This window comes from Polypterus senegalus, chromosome 1 (assembly GCF_016835505.1).
Source record: "Polypterus senegalus isolate Bchr_013 chromosome 1, ASM1683550v1, whole genome shotgun sequence".
NCBI classification, from domain to species: domain Eukaryota; kingdom Metazoa; phylum Chordata; class Cladistia; order Polypteriformes; family Polypteridae; genus Polypterus; species Polypterus senegalus.
In genome coordinates this window covers 326,649,678-326,667,900 of record NC_053154.1, presented here as the reverse complement: position 1 = coordinate 326,667,900, position 18,223 = coordinate 326,649,678, and the positions used below count along the sequence as shown (strand labels likewise).

The 18,223-nt window shown below is 45.7% G+C and overlaps 1 protein-coding gene across 1 annotated transcript in view; it reads right to left on the bottom strand.

Moving 5' to 3' along the window:
* LOC120516115 (nucleolar RNA helicase 2-like) overlaps positions 1 to 5,906 on the bottom strand; it is a 42,336-nt gene extending 36,430 nt beyond the window's left edge. Inside the window, exons 1-2 of the mRNA XM_039737576.1 lie at positions 5,879 to 5,906; positions 5,076 to 5,338 (exon numbers count right to left, since the gene is read on the bottom strand). Of these exons, the coding sequence (XP_039593510.1) occupies positions 5,076 to 5,338; positions 5,879 to 5,891 (276 nt within the window). The 5' untranslated portion in view covers positions 5,892 to 5,906. The remainder of the gene's footprint in view (positions 1 to 5,075; positions 5,339 to 5,878) is intronic.
* Positions 5,907 to 18,223: the final 12,317 nt, after the last annotated feature.

Sequence of the window (18,223 nt, the reverse complement as noted above, 5' to 3'; positions counted from 1 at the left end):
TAAGCAGGGAGCCTGGGTGTTTGTCTCAGTGTTATTCAAGGTTTTTACATTTAGTTTACTACTAGCAAAATAACCGCGCTTCGCAGCGGAGAAGTAGTGTGTTAAAGAAGTAATGAAAAAGAAAAGGAAACATTATAAAATAACATAACATGATGGTCAATGTAATTGTTTTGTGTTACGAGTGTTGCTGTCATCAAGGATTTGATTATCATTATTTCTTTCAATCAGGTTCATATTTGGAGGATGTGTTGTGTTCAAGTTACATTCCGTGTTTGTCTAGTCTGTCCCTGACCATCTCATCTTCGTTCTCAACCATTGTAAAGATAACAGGTTTCATTCATCGAAGTGATCACCACCCAAATTGGTACTCGTGAATCTAAGATGTTTAACAGGCATTCCTGGTATTAAGTTGTGGATTTGCCTGCGAATATTTAGCGGCAGCGTGTCTATGAACGTAATTTAAACTTAAGCTTTACACCTTGCTTTCCTATTGATATGTCTACAAAGGCTTGTTCAGTGTCAGAGGGTTGTTCCTGTCCTACTGCATCAATAAACTGCTTGTCTTCCTCTTTATCTGAGACATCACACACTGCATGGATTTACCTGTCCCAGTCCTGCAAACTTTAGCGAAGTACTTCAATTTACCACATTTTTTTACACTGTCTTCCTTTAGCTGGACATTGACTTTTTCCACCGTGTGGTCTGTTTCCGCAGTAGGTGAACTTATGAATATGCGTGTATGCGTCAGTCGCTTCATATTCAATTGCTGCCGTCTCAATTGTGTAATTTGTTTTTCGCTCAGCGCTCTTTGGAGCTCTTGCTTGTTGTCTGCGTACTGCGTTCACAATCAGTTCACGTGAGCCGCTCGGAGTACATGCATCGAAGGTTCTCAGCTGTGCTTGTGCGATCTTGCGATGTCCATGGTTTTATTTAATGTTAGCTCAGACCCGGCACTTAAAAGTTTCTCTCGCACATTTGCCGAGTTTGTGCCAAACACTAGTCTATCCCGGACCATCTCATCTTCGTTTGCATAAGCACAGTCCTTCACCAGTGAATATTTAGTGGCAGCGTATCTATTGGATTGCTGCTGACGGACGGCCTTATATGGGCAGGCAGTCAATTACGTGGGAGGCGTTCTGATGGAGGACGCAACTCCACCTCAAACGGCGACCGAGCTGCAGGCTATGGCCGTATATATGTACGTTAAGTAGGTTCCAGTTATGACCGTTACACGTAGGATTTCGAAATGAAACCTGCCTAACTTTTGTAAGTAAGCTGTAAGGAATAAGCCTGCCAAATTGCAGTCTTCTACCTACACGGGAAGTTGGAGAATTAGTGATGAGTCAGTGAGTGAGTCAGTCAGTCAGTCAGTGAGATGGCTTTGCCTTTTATTAGTATAGATTATACTGTGCATTCTATGGTATAATTAACTATTTGTGTGCTTAAAAATTACGAGAAAATATATTTACATACAGTTTGTACGGTCTGGAACAGATTCATTGTATTTACATACAATCCTATGGGGGAAATTAGTTTGGGTCCACTGTACTTACAAAAAAAAGTATGCTATAGAGTTATACATTACAAAATGTAATGAGTTACAAACAGTGTGTTACTTTTGCATGAAAAACAGAACATTTCACTTACCAGCACGTTATCGAATCCTAAATCCATATAGGAACCTTCATGAATTTTGTTGAGTTTTATAAATAATGCTGAGCTATCAAACCACACTTTTTCAAAATGTCTATAGCTGGATTAAAACCTGACTGGCGCTTTATTTTTTTTTTTTTGTACAGTTTTTGGAAACATGGGAAACCTACTACTCAGTTGCTCACTGTTTGCTCAAACTGCACAAGCACATGATATGGGTGGTCAGACCATACATGTACATGGCCTCGATGGCCAGTCAAAAAAACACTATGGCCACAGACTTCTCAAAATGTCAAAGGGCTACATTCCTGGCTCATGCCGTACTGTGCTATAAAAGTACAAAAACAAAAAAGGAGAAAAACATAATTGGACACACAAATGTTGAGTGTGGACAATAAGATCTGTCTATTTTACAGAGAGGTTTAGAGGTACACGGTCTATACAAGTTACCGGTGTGTATGTTTATTTCAGGTTGTTCCAGTAAAGGTTTCCTAAGATGCTTCTTTCATTGGCCATTTAGTTGTATATAGGTATGCTGCTACGTAATATTTACTTTCAAAAATTAGAAAATATGCATACAGCAGCAATACCCAAAGTACAACATACTGCAATCAATACTGTAACATCAAAATGAGGTAGCAAGACTACTCTCGCTAAAAGACAGTTGACTGAAATTATAGACAAGACAGAAATTCTTCAAATTGTGTAACAGCACAATCGTAAAAAGCAGTCAGGCATCACAACACCTCTCACAATGCCCATGAAACAACAGCCAATGAAGCTGAAATTCAGGACATTGTAGAAAAAAGTTGGCGACTGCAAATCATGTTTAATTAACTCTTTCAGGGCTAATTATTTTTTCATTTTTCTCCCAGTTCTGAATACTGTTCCCCAAAACTAACTAACATTAAACATTAGCTTTCTAAGATCATCTGTAACACGGCTTACATACTTACTACATACCTGTTTGTCTAACCATTTATATTCTGAAAGGCACTTCCCAGAAAGGAAACAGCTACCTGCCTTTCGTTTTTGATTTCCAGATCACTTGCATCAAAATCGGAGTTTGATAAGTCCGTCTGACATAGCAATAATATGCATAAAGCAAAAAAAAATTAATAATGCCCAAAGAGTATTTTGCTTTGCACAATCGCTTTGCTTTTTTGTTCGACATCAATGCCATTCTAGATGTTGTTCACTCTACGCTCCTCATACACACACAGGGATTCGATGTCAAGTCAATGAGTCTAACTGTCCTCCTAGCAAAGGTGGCCTACCGTAGCGTAATGGCGAGTTTTGTCGACGTCTACAGCTGATTATTACCCTCTAACCCTGGATGTTAACTAAAGTCAACATCCAACCTCGAGCCCTGCTGTTGACAAAAGTTGACATTAGCCCTAAAAGAGTTAAAATACTGACAAACTTGAACAACAGTGTATGTCCAGCATTACTGGACTGCATGCAGCATTCTCTCTCCTGGCTGACTCTGCAATTGTGCCCTTTAATGAACCAGCATACCACATTTGTTTCTTGCCTTACACTCTGTGCTGCTGAGACAGCCACTGCCTTCCTTTCATCTAAACCGAGAGGATTAAATGAATCACTCAGCTAATGTATGATTAAGTGTATACCTATGTCTTTTACTCCTTTTGCTTGATTGCACACTACAAAAGAACTTAACTTCTTCCTCTCTAGCTGTCAAACAGATGGAAAGCGTATGCTCTATCTTACATAGCAGCAGGCAACAAGTTAAAAAGGCAATACTTCTGCAAAATGAAATGTATTTTTAAAATAAGCTCTCATAGTAAGGCAGTAACACTTTACTAGATAGATAGACTTTAATAATTTACTTTTCTAAAATACATTTTAACTTCATTAAAATAACTACTATATTACATTACTCAATATTGAAAAAAATAATTTTACATTTAGCTTATCTGAATACAATGAAATTTTCATGGTATTTTTGGTAAAAAAAATCTAAGGGTCTGCCTATCAGCAAATATGCATATCCATAAGGATATATCATAGTCAAAATCATAAAAAGCAAATAAAATAAATAAAATGTATAAAACGCACAAGTCACTTTAAAAATTACCTAGAAAATGAACAAATATTGACTCTAATTAAAACAGAGAAGTTAGAAACTTAAATAATGTTAAAAATGGAATATGACCAATGTTTATAGAACTGACTTAAGTAAACACTCAATGACTTGGAAGCATGTATAGTTTACTATAAATACTTTAGTCACCATCTACTAGATTTTTGGGCAGTTTATATTCCGAGTCATAAGGCTACTCCAGAGGCATTTATACTGGAAACTGCATTACTGATTCTTTCACAAACACAGTCTGATGTTGCATTTAAAGTGTGGTGTAGTATTCATTCCTGTTGAAAGAATACTACGTTCTTAATTTGTGGGACACATGCAAGTACAGTATGTTACAGTACTGTGTTCTTGGGACAATACATTTGAACTTGAATGTCAGCTGTCTAGTCTGCTTACCCTCTTCTGAATATTTGAGGAACATGTGTAATGCTCCATCTACATTATTTCTAGGTGGTGTTCAATCTACCTACGCAATACACAGGCAAGATTACCTAACGATTTAATATGACTCTTTTTTTGTAATTAAGTTCAACATAATTCACTGTTCAAAGTAATACTTGCAGTATTCAAAATAATTCAAAAATGTATACGGAATTATAAGAACTGGAATTTGCGCAGACGTCCACGTACAAACGTGTTTTTTGTAATAAGCTATTACAGCACCTCAAATGACATCATTGCCTGGGTATACTCCACTACAGTACACAGCCAGTCTATGGGTATATAATTACGTTACCAGAACATACCATATTGTATTGCAACCGTCTGGTCACTTTCTAAAGTGTGCTGACCCCTAATGTTCCTGAAACTGAAGACGTTTTACTGTAATGAAATTCCAATATAAATTAGATGCTGTGGGTCCGACATAACGGGTCAAAAAGATCATTCAAGGCATCACAGATATGATCAAGCCTTTTTTTTCCATTCGTGTGACCTTATAGAACACAGATGTCCATATTTATTCCAATGTCGAAAATCCAACAGCCACCTTTTTAATAGGAAAACAATACAACTTTACATCATAGAATTTCCGGTCAGAAATTACCCCTCCGTGTAACATTAACGAAATCCTTGTACCAAATTATTACAGAAAAAACTATTTAAATCAAAAAGATAAATATAAATAAACTGAATACTGAACAGAATAAATCTAGCAACGACGGCTAACAACCCACCAGTCACATGTCACTCTTTTAAAAGCCTTCTGGCGTCCCATGTGCTCGGCCGCCATATTCCTCTGTTTGTTTACGTGGAGGAAAACGTAAAGCGAAAACGGGACGAAAAAACACAAAAATGGGGACTCCCTTACCTTCTGTTGGTTCTGTTCTGAGCTGTTAACTTCCAAAACTTCTTCCGTATCCATGTTGTCAATGTCAAAGTAGATCTTTCCTGGCATTTTACCCGAAGAGAGCAACCCAAAGGCGGACAAGAGACCCTTCCGTCTCCGCCACAAAATTAGAAAGGAAGTTGCTTGTTCGGACGACGTGCTTACATCCGGGAAAACGACGACAGCCGTCCCTGCATATTGCGCATGCTCTGTGCCCCTGAACTGTACACTGAAGCGCGCACCACCTGCAGGACGGAGGTACAAATAGTAAAGGAGAACGTTCATCTGGTAAGAATTTAATACACATTAGGCCGTAACTAGCACGGGACTGAAGACACTGGCACAGATTGAGACACCACGAAGGTTTTGCAGGTTTGAGCCCTCGTACAGTCGGACACATTTATTTTTAACGTCCCAACACAAAACAGGTAGCTTGCGAAACAGTTGCGCTTAGGGAGGACGCAGGGAACTCCACCGAAGTAAACAGATATGGTGTAAAACACCGTGACAAGTCGAGCCTCATCTCGCCTAGTCCGCACTTTACAAATAATTGCGATGGTCTCTAACCGCACTCCGTAGCGCACCAGACCGGCTCTTCGCGATCCCTTTTCCCCCACTGTAAATCGGGGCTCCTGACTCATAATGTACGCACGCAGGACTTTGACTCCTTCATCAAGCTCATACAACACAGGCTACTCTTTACGGTCACCTCAGTCGGATACGCCAGACCTCCGGACCCCTGCGGCGTTCCTGTTTAAACAGCCACACCGCGGGTTGTACAGCACCTGGACAGCGCATCCTAGAAAGCCGTGGAACAGACAGGATGGGAGAGACACGGGTTCTGGCACGATTGTGTCAAACGGAAAATGAATTTTATGCGTCTTAATATAAGTTTTATTAATATTTCATTTTAGGAGTTAAGCGTGTACAGGTCACCTTATACGGTTAAGTGGTTGCCAGTGCTGCTTCACAGCTGCAGAAGATAGTGTTAACATTTTAGAGCTATCATATTGTCTCCTTGTCGAAATCGGATTATCTTCAGGGTTGTTGGTAGCTTTGCACCAGTTGCTGCCAGAATAGGCTCCCTTCACCCCACTCAAGCTGAATTGATTTAAGTGTTTAAAAATGTGTTAAATGGGTGGACCTGTCTTTACTTTATTGGTTAACTAGCCGTCGCCCGAGGCTCCGCCTGGGTAGTAGTGAAACAGGACAGCAAGGAGGGCCAAGTTACTACTTCTCACATCACCCTTCCCCATCCCCTCAGCCTGCAGCTTCTGCCTTGGATTAGCGCGAATATATTGATCCTACAAGCGAACTATGATTGTTAGTGCAATGAGAGAAGTCGCAAAATTAACTGTAATGTTTGAGCAAATTATAGAAAAAAACCCGGTACTTTTCTGGTATCGTAACGCAAATTATATTATCATGACAAAATTCGGTGTTCCACCCTGTGAACAATCTTTCGTCTATTTCCACGCATAGTCCCTTGCCTCCAATTTGTGTCATCTCACGACGACTGACATCCCACGTGCAAACTTGCTGCATATAGCTGTTCCAGTCAACTATTGTTCCCTTCGCCATTTCTAATTGGTTTTCGCACCATTTCACTGATGTTAGCTCCTCACACCATGAATAAATTAACCGAACCACAATCGTGAATGGTAATCAGGAATTCTCCAGCCAGTTCCCTTGTCGGATGGCGACTCTTGTGTGGCAAGTTTTCCTGAAGAACCTCCACTGTACCCAGTCGGAAAAATATAATTTCATAGGGTGGTTTCAGGGACACTGTCTTTCTATAGGAAGAATACCTCTGTCTTGAAGAAAGGACACGGATGTCTCCTTGCTAGTTGGTAGTTCCCAAATTTTCATTGTTCCAGGGTACACTCCACTATCAAAGACATAATGTGAAAAGATTAGTGGCAAGGAATTAACTGTCAACATGGCATGCTGCACAAGTGTGACTCACAGTGGAAGACAGTGGGGGCGGCATTCCCACCGATTTGCATCACGATAATAGAAACCCGATATAAATCCATTAAGTGGTTCTCTTGTGAAAGCGGACAGACATACAGACAGACGTTGGATTATATATATATATATATATATATATATATACAGTGGTGTGAAAAACTATTTGCCCCCTTCCTGATTTCTTATTCTTTTGCATGTTTGTCACACAAAATGTTTCTGATCATCAAACACATTTAACCATTAGTCAAATATAACACAAGTAAACACAAAATGCAGTTTTTAAATGATGGTTTTATTATTTAGGGAGAAAAAATCCAAACCTAAATGGCCCTGTGTGAAAAGTAATTGCCCCTTGTTAAAAATAACCTAACTGTGGTGTATCACACCTGAGTTCAATTTCCGTAGCCACCCCCAGGCCTGATTACTGCCACACCTGTTTCAATCAAGAAATCACTTAAATAGGAGCTGCCTGACACAGAGAAGTAGACCAAAAGCACCTCAAAAGCTAGACATCATGCCAAGATCCAAAGAAATTCAGGAACAAATGAGAACAGAAGTAATTGAGATCTATCAGTCTGGTAAAGGTTATAAAGCCATTTCTAAAGCTTTGGGACTCCAGCGAACCACAGTGAGAGCCATTATCCACAAATGGCAAAAACATGGAACAGTGGTGAACCTTCCCAGGAGTGGCCGGCCGACCAAAATTACCCCAAGAGCGCAGAGACGACTCATCCAGGAGGTCACCAAAGACCCCAGGACAATGTTTAAAGAACTGCAGGCCTCACTTTCCTCAATTAAGGTCAGTGTTCACGACCACCATAAGAAAGAGACTGGGCAAAAACGGCCTGCATGGCAGATTTCCAAGACGCAAACCACTGTTAAGTAAAAAGAACATTAGGACTCGTCTCAGTTTTGCTAAGAAACATCTCAATGATTGCCAAGACTTTTGGGAAAATACCTTGTGGACTGATGAGACAAAAGTTGAACTTTATGGAAGGCAAATGTCCCGTTACATCTGGCGTAAAAGGAACACAGCATTTCTGAAAAAGAACATCATACCAACAGTAAAATATGGTGGTGGTAGTGTGATGGTCTGGGGTTGTTTTGCTGCTTCAGGACCTGGAAGGCTTGCTGTGATAGATGGAACCATGAATTCTACTGTCTACCAAAAAATCCTGAAGGAGAATGTCCGCCATCTGTTTGTCAACTCAAGCTGAAGCGATCTTGGGTGCTGCAACAGGACAATGACCCAAAACACACCAGCAAATCCACCTCTGAATGGCTGAAGAAAAACAAAATGAAGACTTTGGAGTGGCCTAGTCAAAGTCCTGACCTGAATCCAATTGAGATGCTATGGCATGACCTTAAAAAGGCGGTTCATGCTAGAAAACCCTCAAATAAAGCTGAATTACAACAATTCTGCAAAGATGAGTGGGCCAAAATTCCTCCAGAGCGCTGTAAAAGACTCACTGCAAGTTATCACAAACGCTTGATTGCAGTTATTGCTGCTAATGGTAGCCCAACCAGTTATTAGATTCAGGGGGCAATTACTTTTTCACACAGGGCCATGTAGGTTTGGATTTTTTTTCTCCCTAAATAATAAAAACCATCATTTAAAAACTGCATTTTGTGTTTACTTGTGTTATATTTGACTAATGGTTAAATGTGTTTGATGATCAGAAACATTTTGTGTGACAAACATGCAAAAGAATAAGAAATCAGGAAGGGGGCAAATAGTTTTTCACACCACTGTATACAGGGGGTCCACGCATTACGACACAGTTCCTTTCCTACAACAGTGATGTAACCCGAATTTTCATGTAAGTCAAAACACACCCTAACCTAAGTCAACGACCTATTCTAACATATTTGCAAAATCATAATTTAGAACATAAAAACACAACTAAGCCACAGAAAAAGGAAAATGTTGTATGTCGAGATGTTGTAACCCGAGGACCCCCTGTGTATATATATATATATATATATATACAGTGGGTACAGAAAGTATTCAGACCCCCTTCAATTTTTCACTCTTTGTTATATTGCAGCCATTTGCTAAAATCATTAAAAAAAATTTTTCCTCATTAATGTACACACAGCACCCCATATTGACAGACAAAAAAAGAATTTTTGAAATTGTTGCAGATTTATTAAAAAAAAACTGAAATATCACATGGTCCTAAGTATTCAGACCCTTTGCTCAGTATTTAGTAGAAGCACCCTTTTGAGCTAATACAGCTATGAGTCTTCTTGGGAAGGATGCAACAAGTTTTTCACACCTGGATTTGGGGATCCTCTGCCATTCCTCCTTGCAGATCCTCTCCAGTTCTGTCAGGTTGGATGGTAAACGTTGGTGGACAGCCATTTTAGGTCTCTCCAGAGATGCTCAATTGGGTTTAAGTCAGGGCTCTGGCTGGGCCATTCAAGAACAGTCACAGAGTTGTTGTGAAGCCACTCCTTCATTATTTTAGCTGTGTGCTTAGGGTCATTGTCTTGTTGGAAGGTAAACCTTCGGCCCAGTCTGAGGTCCTTAGCACTCTGGAGAAGGTTTTTGTTTAGGATATCCCTGTACTTGGCCGCATTCATCTTTCCCTCGATTGCAACCAGTCGTTCTGTCCCTGCAGCTGAAAAACACCCCCACAGCATGATGCTGCTACTGTATTGGACAAGTGATGAGCAGTGCCTGGTTGTCTCCACACATACCACTTAGAATTAAGGCCAAAAAGTTCTATCTTGGTCTCATCAGACCAGAGAATCTTATTTCTCACCATCTCAGAGTCCTTCAGGTGTCTTTTAGCACGCTCCATGCGGGCTGTCATGTGTCTCGCCTCTCCTCGGTGTGTGGGTCTGAATCCGTACCCACTGTATATGTGTGTATATATATGTGTATAAATATGTATATATGTGTGTATATATATATGTGTGTATATATGTATATATATGTATATATATATATGTATATATATATATGTATATATATATATATATATGTATATATATATATATATATATATATATATGTTGTAAAAGACTTAACAAGAGACAACATAAAGGTTTGGGGTTTCCGGCCCCGTATATTGTAGACAACTCCACAATCAAATCTGGTCAAAATTATATAAACAAAACAGTTCATATGCGCGACGCCATTCTAGGTGTCGGCGGCCATTTTATAAGGGAGGAGCCGGAAGTGGAGGAATGCTGGGAAGGAACTGTGAGGGAGGATGGGACTGATGACGTCAGGAAAGATGGCGGAGGAAGGGCGGAAGTAGCGTACTGCGGGAAGGCTTATGGTGGCGGAGCGTCTTTTTTCCTGGAAGAAAGCAAAGGAGAAAGGTTAGTACCCCGCCACTCCCTGCCGGCGAACGTCTTCCGAAGCGTTTAAGGTCCGTCCGCGGTCTCCTATTCGCGCGTGCATGACAATGTATATATATATATATATATGTGTATATATATATATATATGTATATGTATATATATGTGTATATATGTACACTCACCTAAAGGATTGTTAGGAACACCATACTAATACGGTGTTTGACCCCCTTTTGCCTTCAGAACTGCCTTAATTCTACGTGGCATTGATTCAACAAGGTGCTGAAAGCATTCTTTAGAAATGTTGGCCCATATTGATAAGATAGCATCTTGCAGTTGATGGAGATTTGTGGAATGCACATCCAGGGCACGAAGCTCCCGTTCCACCACATCCCAAAGATGCTCTATTGGGTTGAGATCTGGTGACTGTGGGGGCCATTTTAGTACAGTGAACTCATTGACATGTTTAAGAAACCAATTTGAAATGATTCAAGCTTTGTGACATGGTGCATTATCCTGCTGGAAGTAGCCATCAGAGGATGGGTACACGGTGGTCATGAAGGGATGGACATGGTCAGAAACAATGCTCAGGTAGCCCGTGGCATTTAAACGATGCCCAATTGGCACTAAGGGGCCTAAAGTGTGCCAAGAAAACATCCCCCACACCATTACACCACCACCACCAGCCTGCACAGTGGTAACAAGGCATGATGGATCCATGTTCTCATTCTGTTTACGCCAAATTCTGACTACCATTTGAATGTCTCAACAGAAATCGATACTCATCAGACCAGGCAACATTTTTCCAGTCTTCAACTGTCCAATTTTGGTGAGCTTGTGCAAATTGTAGCCTCTTTTTCCTATTTGTAGTGGAGATGAGTGGTACCCGGTGGGGTCTTCTGCTGTTGTAGCCCATCCACCTCAAGGTTGTGCGTGTTGTGGCTTCACAAATGCTTTGCTGCATACCTCGGTTGTAACGAGTGGTTATTTCAGTCAAAGTTGCTCTTCTATCAGCTTGAATCAGTCGGCCCATTCTCCTCTGACCTCTAGCATCAACAAGGCATTTTCGCCCACAGGACTGCCACATACTGGATGTTTTTCCCTTTTAACATCATTCTTTGTAAACCCTAGAAATGGTTGTGCGTGAAAATCCCAGTAACTGAGCAGATTGTGAAATACTCAGACCGACCCGTCTGGCACCAACAACCATGCCACGCTCAAAATTGCTTAAATCACCTTTCTTTCCCATTCTGACATTCAGTTTGGAGTACAGGAGATTGTCTTGACCAGGACCACACCCCTAAATGCATTGAAGCAACTGCCATGTGTTTGGTTGATGAGATAATTGCATTAATGAGAAATTGAACAGGTGTTCCTAATAATCCTTTAGGTGAGTGTATATATGTGTGTATATATATATGTGTATATATACTGTATATATATGTGTATATATATATATGTATATATGTATTGTGACTGCATATGTTCCGGGGGAGCCACCATTGACAGCTCAATACCTCCCCCGGGACGCTTGGTGGCAGCCTCCCCGGCCATTATTAGTTTCCCCGTCTCCCACGTGGCTCCATGAGATATGGAGTCCTCCACAGCCTGGTTGGGAGATGGGGTGCTGCCAAGAGCCAACAACCCGGTTGGACGAGTTATCAGCCCCACCCGGAGATGTAATCAGGGCCAGCTGGTCAAGCACCTAGAACACTTCCGGATGGGCTATAAAACGGGCCAGCCTCCCTTCATTCGAGGCCAGAATGGGGAGGAAGAGGACGAGGTTGCCTGGGAGGAGTGGTGGTGCCAGGAAGGGTTGTTAAGACAGTGATTGTGTGCTTTTGGGACTGTGTTGGGCCTGTGGGACACGGGGAAGACGTGCACCCATGGATGAAGAAAAAATAAAAGCCTGTTTATTTTACACGTGCCTCTGTGTAAATCTGTGCCGGGTCGGGCGCTATATAGCGCCTTTTACAGTATATATATGTGTATGTATGTATTGTAATGGATGGCCGGCCATTTATCCCGGCCAATACCCCCAAGCCGCCAGGTGGAGCCCTCCTTGCAGCGAGGAGGTCCCCAGAAGACCAGCAGGGCATCATGGACATTGGAGTTTTTATGCAAAGCCCTGCTGGATGCCGTGGGGGCCACAGGAGGGAGCTGCAGGGAGGACCGAGGGCTTCTTCGTGCCCTGTGACCCGGAGGTTCGTCACAGGAAGAGCGACGGACTTCCGGGTTGAAGAAAGGGACTATTTACCCTGACCCGGAAGGGAAAAGGACTTGTGGACTATTGGGCAGAAACACTTCCGGGTCAGGGATTATAAAAGGACTATGGGAACTCCCAGACAACGAGCTGAGCTGGGTGGAAGGGTGGAAACGCGTCTGGGAGCTGGAGGATTGGTTATTTGTTTATTATTGTGGTTTATTGTAATTTAATGAGTATTGTGGAGGAGAGTGTGCTTTGTACACTGTGGGAGAAAAATAAAGTCAACTTGAGGACTTTTACCTGGTGTCTGGAGTCGTGGACAGGGGTTCAAGGGAGCGAGAGTGCCTCCTATCGTTCACAGTATGTATGTATGTATATATATGCGTGTATATGTGTATATATATATTTATGTATATGTGTATATATATATATGTATATGTGTATATATATGTTTATGTGTATATATATATGTATATGTGTATATATATATATATATATATATGTATATGTGTATATATCCATCCATCCATCCATTAGCTAACCCGCTGAATCCGAATACAGGGTCACGGGGGTCTGCTGGAGCCAATCCCAGCCAACACAGGGCACAAGGCAGGAACCAATCCTGGGCAGGGTGCCAACCCACCACAGGACACACACAAACACACACTAGGGCCAATTTAGAATCGCCAATCCACCTAACCTGCATGTCTTTGGATTGTGGGAGGAAACTGGAGCGCCCGGAGGAAACCCACGCAGACACGGGAGAACATGCAAACTCCACGAACCCGGGTCTCCTAACTGCGAGGCAGCAGCGCTACCACTGCGCCACCGTGCCGCCCTTTTGTGTATATATATATATATATATATATATGTATATGTGTATATATATGTATGTGTATGTGTATATATGTATATGTGTACTGCTCAAAAGAATTAAAGGAACACTTTTTAATCAGAGTATAGCATAAAGTCAATGAAACTTATGGGATATTAATCTGGTCAGTTAAGTAGCAGAGGGGGTTGTTAATCAGTTTCAGCTGCTGTGGTGTTAATGAAATTAACAACAGATGCACTAGAGGGGCAACAATGAGATGACCCCAAAACAGGAATGGTTTAACAGGTGGAGGCCACTGACATTTTTCCCTCCTCATCTTTTCTGACTGTTTCTTCACTAGTTTTGCATTTGGCTACAGTCAGTGTCACTACTGGCAGCATGAGGCGATACCTGGACCCTACAGAGGTTGCACAGGTAGTCCAACTTCTCCAGGATGGCACATCAATACGTGTCATTGCCAGAAGGTTTGCTGTGTCTCCCTGCACAGTCTCAAGGGCATGGAGGAGATTCTAGGAGACAAGCAGTTACTCTAGGAGAGCTGGAGAGGGCCATAGAAGGTCCATAACCCATCAGCAGGACCAGTATCTGCTCCTTTGGGCAAGGAGGAACAGGATGAGCACTGCCAGAGCCCTACAAAATGACCTCCAGCAGGCCACTGGTGTGAATGTCTCTGACCAAACAACCAGAAAGACTTCATGAGGGTGACCCAAGGGCCCCATGTCCTCTAATGAGCCCTGAGCTCACTGCCCAGCAGCATGCAGCTCGATTGGCATTCGCCATAGAATACCAGAATTGGCAGATGCACCACTGCATCTGTGCTTTTTACAGATGAGAGCAGGTTCACCCTGACCACGTGAAAGAAGTGAAAGGGTCTGGAGAAGCCATGGAGAACATTATGCTGCCTGTAACATCATTCAGCATGAGCAGTTTGGTGGTGGGTTAATGATTATCTGGGGAGGCATATGCATGGAGGGTCACACAGACCGCTACAGGCTTGACAAAGGCACCTTGGCTGCCATTAGGTATCAGGATGAAATCCTTGGACCCATTGTCAGACCCTATGCTGGTACAGTGGCTCCTGGTGCACGACAATTCCTGGCCTCATGTGGTGAGAGTATGCAGGCAGTTCCTGGAGGATGAAGGAATTGATACCATTGACTGGCCACCACACTTTCCTGACCTAAATCCAATAGAACACCTCTGGGACATTATGTTTTGGTCCATCCAATGCCACCAGGTTGCACCTCAGACTGTCCAGGAGCTCAGTGATGTCCTGGTCCAGATCTGGGAGGAGATCCCCCACAACACCATCTGTCATCTCATTAGAAGCATGCACCGATGTTGTCAGGCATGTATACAAGAACACAGGGGCCATACAAAGTGCTGCGTACAATTTTGAGTTGCTGCAATTAAATTTTGGCAAAATGGACTAGCCTGCCACATAATTTTTTCACTCTGAATTTTGGGCCGTCTTTGAATTCAGGGCTCTGTAGGTTGATCATTTTCATTTTCATCAAACGATGTGCCATCCTTTCGTTCCTAACACATTACCCAGTCTATATCAGTATAGATATCCAGGAGGATTTCTTTATCCCATTGAGATCTGATGTGTTTTCAAAGTGTTCCTTTAATTTTTTTGAGCAGTTTATATATGTGTATATATATGTATATATGTGTATATATATATATATATGTATATATATGTGTGTGTATATATATATATGTGTATATATATATATATATATATATGTGTGTATATATATATATATATGTGTATATATATGTATATATATTTATATATGTATGTGTATGTATATATATATATATTGTGGCCCCCCGGACGCCAGGAGGGGCGTGAGGAGGGCTTGTGCCTCCTCCAGACCGCGAGGCGTCCGTCCTGGTTCTGTTGGGGCCACGGGTTGAGGGCATGGAAGCCCTTCCTGTAGGGGCCCGTGGTCACCGCCAGGCGGCGCCGATGCGGTTTATCCGCGCGGTTGCCGGTTGGGGCTGGAGCCCGCCGGGGCGCTTGGAGGACGGAGGAGGGCAGTGCCTCCTCCAGGCGGAGTGGGGCGTCCGTCCTGGTTAGGCAGGGGACCTCGGGTACAGGGCTTTGAAGCCCAGCCCTGTAGGGACCCGTGGCCACCGCCAGGCGGCGCCCGGTGCCTAATTATCCCGGGAGCCCGGCACTTCCGCCACACCAGGAAGTGCCGGGGGGAAGACTTTGTGTGGCGCCCGGAGAGCTGCCAGGAAGGCAGCCGACACTTCCGCCACGCTGGGCGTGGCCAAGGAACAGATGGCGGAAGCACCTGGGGCTCATCCTGGGGCATTATTTAAGGGGCCGCCTCCCTCCAGTCATTGGTGGAAGTCGGGAGGCAGAAGGACTGAGCTGGAGAGCAAGGACAGGAGGCGGCCAGGAAGCAAGGCACAGAACTGTGGGCCCTGGACTTGGGGGAATCAGTGCAGAAGGCACTGGGGTTTTGTGAGTGCACGTGACTGTTTATATTGTTTGTAAATAGAATAAACGAGTGTGTTGGGTGCAAAACATGCTGTCCGTCTGTCTGTGCCGGGGCCAGCGTTCACAGTGGCGTAGTCGGCAGGATACTCCGCCCGGTTCAAGGCGGGGACCTGAGTTAAAACAAAATATTTCTGTGAACGGCCCGGCGCAGCAGCGGACCCCACACACTGGCCGCGGGGCGGCCGTTACCGCACAGCGGGGCGTTCGCCCCAGAAACCGCCTCCGGACAGCGGAATGGCTTTCCCCGAGTGCGGAGGAGAACCCGACATCGCCGGACCCAGCGGGCTCAGTCGCGCTGTCGGAGCGGACAGCCAGGCGGCGTGGCAGCACCGAAGGCCACACCGGCGGGGCCTCGGCATGACGGATCCGGGAGGTAAGTGCCCTGCCCTGCAATCGCCGGCCCCCGGGTCGGTCTTACCTCTATCCTTACAGGGAGGGACGAACCGGATCCACGCCCGTGGCAGGAGCACGCCGGACCACGGGCTGTCGGCAGCGCGGCGACGGCGGCAGCAAGGAAGGCTGCGGAAACGGAGCCGCTGCGGCTCGAGGAATCGCCGCAACACACGCGGCGAAGAGGCACGTCTCCGCACTCGGAGCAGGGAAGGCAAGATGGCTGCGGGCCGGATGTCCCGCCCGCTGACAGGGCGGGATTGGCGGTGTGTCTTGCGTGCCGCCGATGATTGGATAGAGGCGGGCCCAAGGAATGCCAGTCTCGTGCCAAACCGAGACCCGATTGGGCCAGAGGGAGTGGCCCAGAGGAGGCAGGCGTCGCGTGGAGCTGATGGACAGGTAAGCCCACCGGCGTCCTGTCTCTCTCCACCAGCGGCTCGGCGTGCGTCGGAGGAGTCCTTCGCCCGCCAAGCCGTCCTTAGAGGAGCTGCTCGTGTTCTCGCCGCTCAGTGTGAGCAGCTGATGGAGATGGCGGTCGCGTCGAGAAAGACACCGAGTGAGGCGGAGGATCGGCGCGGCGCTGGAACCGGAGGCAGGCAGAACACGGCGGGAATGGTGAGTGTTGCCGTTCCGTAGAGCAAGTGGGGAGGTTTGCGAACATGGCTGTGACCGTTCACGGGATGATCAGCTCAAGTAAGCAACCTCCCGACAGCAGGCGCCGCGGTGCAGGCGGCTAGCGGCGAGGAGCTCGAATATGCAGGGGCTGGTAGGATCGGGGCTGCTGAGTGCCCTGGGTCCTAGCGCCCTGCGCATCAAGCCTGCAGCTGTCTCCTGTCGCTCTGCCTGGACGCAGACGGGGCTGGATTTGAGCTTTCGCTGTGCTCAGACCCAGACCGCCAGCGCGTCCAAGAAAAGAAGGAGGAACCGAAGGGTGAATGCGGTTCCTCCGATAGGAAGACGCGGCACTGGGTGCGCGTCCGAGAAGGGCGTCCTCTGTGCGGGCAGAGGAGATCCCCTGGGCGGATGGGCGAGCTGCCTGCGAGCGGTGCCGAGGCCGGCGAGCGGACGGGCATGGAACCTGCGGCGGAGGACTTCAGCAGGCAAGTTGGGGGCTGTCGGAGGGGGCAGGAGCACGGTCGTACGGAGACCGGACGGGCTCGGGATGAGTGTCCTGGCTGTGCTTCTGGCCCTCTTTTCCTTTATTTTACAGGCCCAAAGCCCGGCGGCGCTGAGGCCGGCGTCGACGGGACCTGCCCGCCTGGAGCGGGCGCTCGCTGGAGTGCTCCACGCCGGGAGGCCTACAGTGACCCGCTGGGGAACAGCGGGCGAGGCGGCGCAGACCACAGGGGCGTTTGCGCGGCGAGGGTGCGAAGACAGATGTCCCAGGGTGCCGTGTTGGACCCTGGGGACATAGTAGGACCCTCGCTGGGGGCGTGCTGCCCTTTCGGGTTGTGCCGTTGGACCCGTGTCCTCGCTAGCGGTGGGGCACTGTGGCCCCCGGCCGGGCCCAGGAGGACGTGAGGAGGGCTTGTGCCTCCTCCAGACTGCGAGGCGTCCATCCTGGTTCTGTTGGGGCCACGGGTTGAGGGCATGGAAGCCCTTCCTGTAGGGGCCCGTGGTCACCGCCAGGCGGCGCCCGATGCGGTTTATCCCGTGCGGTTGCGGTTGGGGCTGGAGCCCGGCGGGACGCTTGGAGGACGGAGGAGGCGAGTGCCTCCTCCAGGCGGAGTGGGGCGTCCGTCCTGGTTAGGCAGGGGCCTGGGTACAGGGCTTTGAAGCCCAGCCCTGTAGGGACCCGTGGCCACCGCCAGGCGGCGCCCCGGTGCCTAATTATCCCGGGAGCCCGGCACTTCCGCCACACCAGGAAGTGCCGGGGAAGACTTTGTGTGGCGCCGGAGAGC